General features: G+C 42.8%; 1 protein-coding gene across 1 annotated transcript in view; it reads left to right on the forward strand.

The window, feature by feature from the left end:
* Positions 1–2997, forward strand: part of BFSP1 (beaded filament structural protein 1, filensin) — a 48183-nt gene that overhangs the window by 6626 nt on the left and 38560 nt on the right. Inside the window, exon 3 of the mRNA XM_010862793.1 lies at positions 2910–2992. Within this exon, the coding sequence (XP_010861095.1) occupies positions 2910–2992 (83 nt within the window). The remainder of the gene's footprint in view (positions 1–2909; positions 2993–2997) is intronic.

Below are 2997 nucleotides of genomic sequence, written 5' to 3' on the forward strand. Positions count from 1 at the left end.
CACAGTCAGCTCCTGGTCTTGTTTTTGCTGACTGTATAGAGCTTCTCCATCTTTGGCTGCAAAGAATATAATCAATCTGATTTCAGTATTGACCATCTGGTAATGTCCATGTATAGAGTCTTCTCTTGTGTTGTGGAAGAGGGTGTTTGTTATGACCAGTGCATTTTCTTGGCAAAACTCTATTAGTCTTTGCCCTGCTTCATTCCGTATTCCAAGGCCAAATTTGCCTGTTACTCCAGGTGTTTCTTAACTTCCTACTTTTGCATTCCAGTCCCTTATAATGAAAAGGACATCTTTTTTGGGTGTTAGTTCTAAAAGGTCTTGTAGGTTTTCATAGAACCGTTCAACTTCAGCTTCTTCAGCGTTACTGGTTGGGGCATAGACTTGGATTACCTTGATATTGAATGGTTTGCCTTGGAAACAAACAGAGATCATTCTGTCATTTTTGAGATTGCATCCAAGTACTGCATTTCAGACTCTTCTGTTGACCATGATGGCTACTCCATTTCTTCTGAGGGATTCCTGCCCACAGTAGTAGATATAATGGTCATCTGAGTTAAATTCACCCATTCCCATCCATTTCAGTTCGCTGATTCCTAGAACGTCGATATCGCTAAAAGAATACCCTAATTATCTGTGTAACCAAATAGAATCATACATCCTATTATGCTTATTGGGGTATGACCACAGGCCTATTGATAATTGTCCACTGTTAACTACCTAGGCATATGAATTATGGGTTAACTTTGATTGTCAGGAAATCTGGGGAGGTGGGTTTGTGCACGTGGTAGGGTATATAAAGTTTTTACAAAAAACTGGTCAGGGTCCTTGCTAAGAAGAGACTCTGCCTTGGGCACGCTGGTGTAATAAACTGCAGTCCACTATATACATTGTCATTCTGAGTGAGTTTGTTTCCCAGAACACATGGCTACGACAGTGGCATGTGGGATCTAGTTCCCTGTTCAGTTCAGTTCAGTTCAGTTCAGCTGCTCAGTCGTATCTGACTCTTTGCAACCCCATGGACTACAGCACACCAGGGTTCCCTGTATAGCACCAACTCCTGGAGCTTGCTCAAACTCATGTCCCTCGAGTTGGTGATGCCATCCAACCATTTTGTCCTCTGTCGTCCCTTTCTTCTCCTGTCTTCAATCTGACCAGGGATCAAACATGGGCCCCCTGCATTGGGAGTGCAGAGTCTTAGCCACTAGACCATCAGGAAAGTCCCCCTGTGCTTTGGTTTCACTAAAGGATGTTAGTGGACATAAAGCCAACAAAGGCTTGGAGTGGTCTGTGTATCTGCGCTGGCTCCCATCCTTCTGTCACTGTGAGTTCCGGGAAGAGCAGTTCCACTGGGAGCAGAGCTGCCCTGGTGGATCAGAAGACCTGAAGCTTGCACAAAAGCTCTGCAGCTGACCTGCAAACTAAGCATCGGACAAAAAATGACATTTCATCTTCTACTTAGTTTGGGGTGGGGGGGTGTCAGCGTGTTTTGTTGAAATACCTGACACATGATGTCAAAAGGAAGGAATGATTTTTTTTTTTATATAAATCAACCCTTGTTCTATGTTGGTTTTGCTCTCTAGGAAGCCTGAAACCAATTTGCTATGGCATCAGCATGGTATATGTGTGCCATACTATATAAAATATTAATAAGCATTGGTTGTCCTTGATTTGATCATAAAATCTATTTTTAAATGACTTAACACAAGAAAATAGAATAACTACACTACCAGCACAACTTTGGCCCTTACATAGATTCATCCTAGACTGAATCCATGTCCTAGTCTTTCTGGAGAAAAAATAAATTCCGAGAAACCCAACAAAGATCTGTGTAATTTTCTTCATCTTTGTTAACTATGACTTTAATTTGTAGTACACTATATACAATCAACAGAGTTGTTAATTATATGGTACTGCTAATCTTTTTATGAAAACAGGCTTTTGATAATGATTTGTTAAATTGGAGATAGGACAAAATATTTCTATCTAGGAACAGTCTCATCAAATGCTATTCATTTCTTTCAACACCCATAATTCACTTTTAAATTCGTCAAAGCCTAGCTTTATTATTTCCATAATATAAATTAAAATGAAACATAGTGACACAAATTCCTTTATATATCTAATTAGAGTTGGCCAATTTATCAAATCTTTAGGCTGTAAGAATTTTTTCTTTGGTTGGAAGAATCTATTATGCCAATGTCCGGATGGAGCTCGGCTTGCATCTCCTACTTCAGAAAGGCTGTCAGAATCCGTGAGCCTCAGGATAGTATTAATAGTAACAACTGTGCAAGGTTTTCTGAGTTACTGTGCAAAGAAGAGATTCCTTACAAACACGTACAAGTATCAGTAAGATCTTGCGACACACCGCACAATTTATTGAGAAGTGCCATTTGATATTGCATCCAAGGTTAAGAACCACTTAAAGAGGGGTCTTTAATGCCATGGTGTAATTACGAAAAGTAGCTGCTTAAGTAATCAGAAAAGAAAAAGGTATTGTTGAAAAGCTCTAGAATTGAGAGCTTGACAGAAAGAGAAGAGACAAAGCCAGGGGTCCTTGAGCTCTCCAGCTAGACCAAGGTTAACAAGCCCCCCTTGGGCTTTCTTCGCAATTCCACAGTGGAAACAAGTCAGAAGAAAGGTATGCTTCTTTTGTCCTCCTGACCCTCCATTTACTCAAAAGCAACGGGCTCGACAATCCCGGAACAAAACCCTCATGGCGCTGGGTAACCTTCCAACCCTCAGAGCTCTATGGGCCGCTAAGCCAGCGCACAAAAGCGGGCCCCGCCGCTCTTTTGTTCTTCCCGAGGCTGGGCGCCGCGTGGAGAGACAGCTGACACGCTCTGGAACGTCCCAGCTGCGCACCCTGGGCCTCCGATGTTTATTTAGCGGACTGCTGGCTCGGCTAGGTGCCTCCGGGACCCAGCCGTGCGCCCGCCCGCAGAGGAGCCATGTACCGGCGCAGCTACGTGTTCCAAACCCGCAAGGAGCAGTACG

Source organism: Bison bison, unplaced genomic scaffold (genome assembly GCF_000754665.1).
Source record: "Bison bison bison isolate TAMUID 2011002044 unplaced genomic scaffold, Bison_UMD1.0 scf7180017864484, whole genome shotgun sequence".
In the NCBI taxonomy this organism is placed as follows: Eukaryota; Metazoa; Chordata; class Mammalia; order Artiodactyla; family Bovidae; genus Bison; species Bison bison.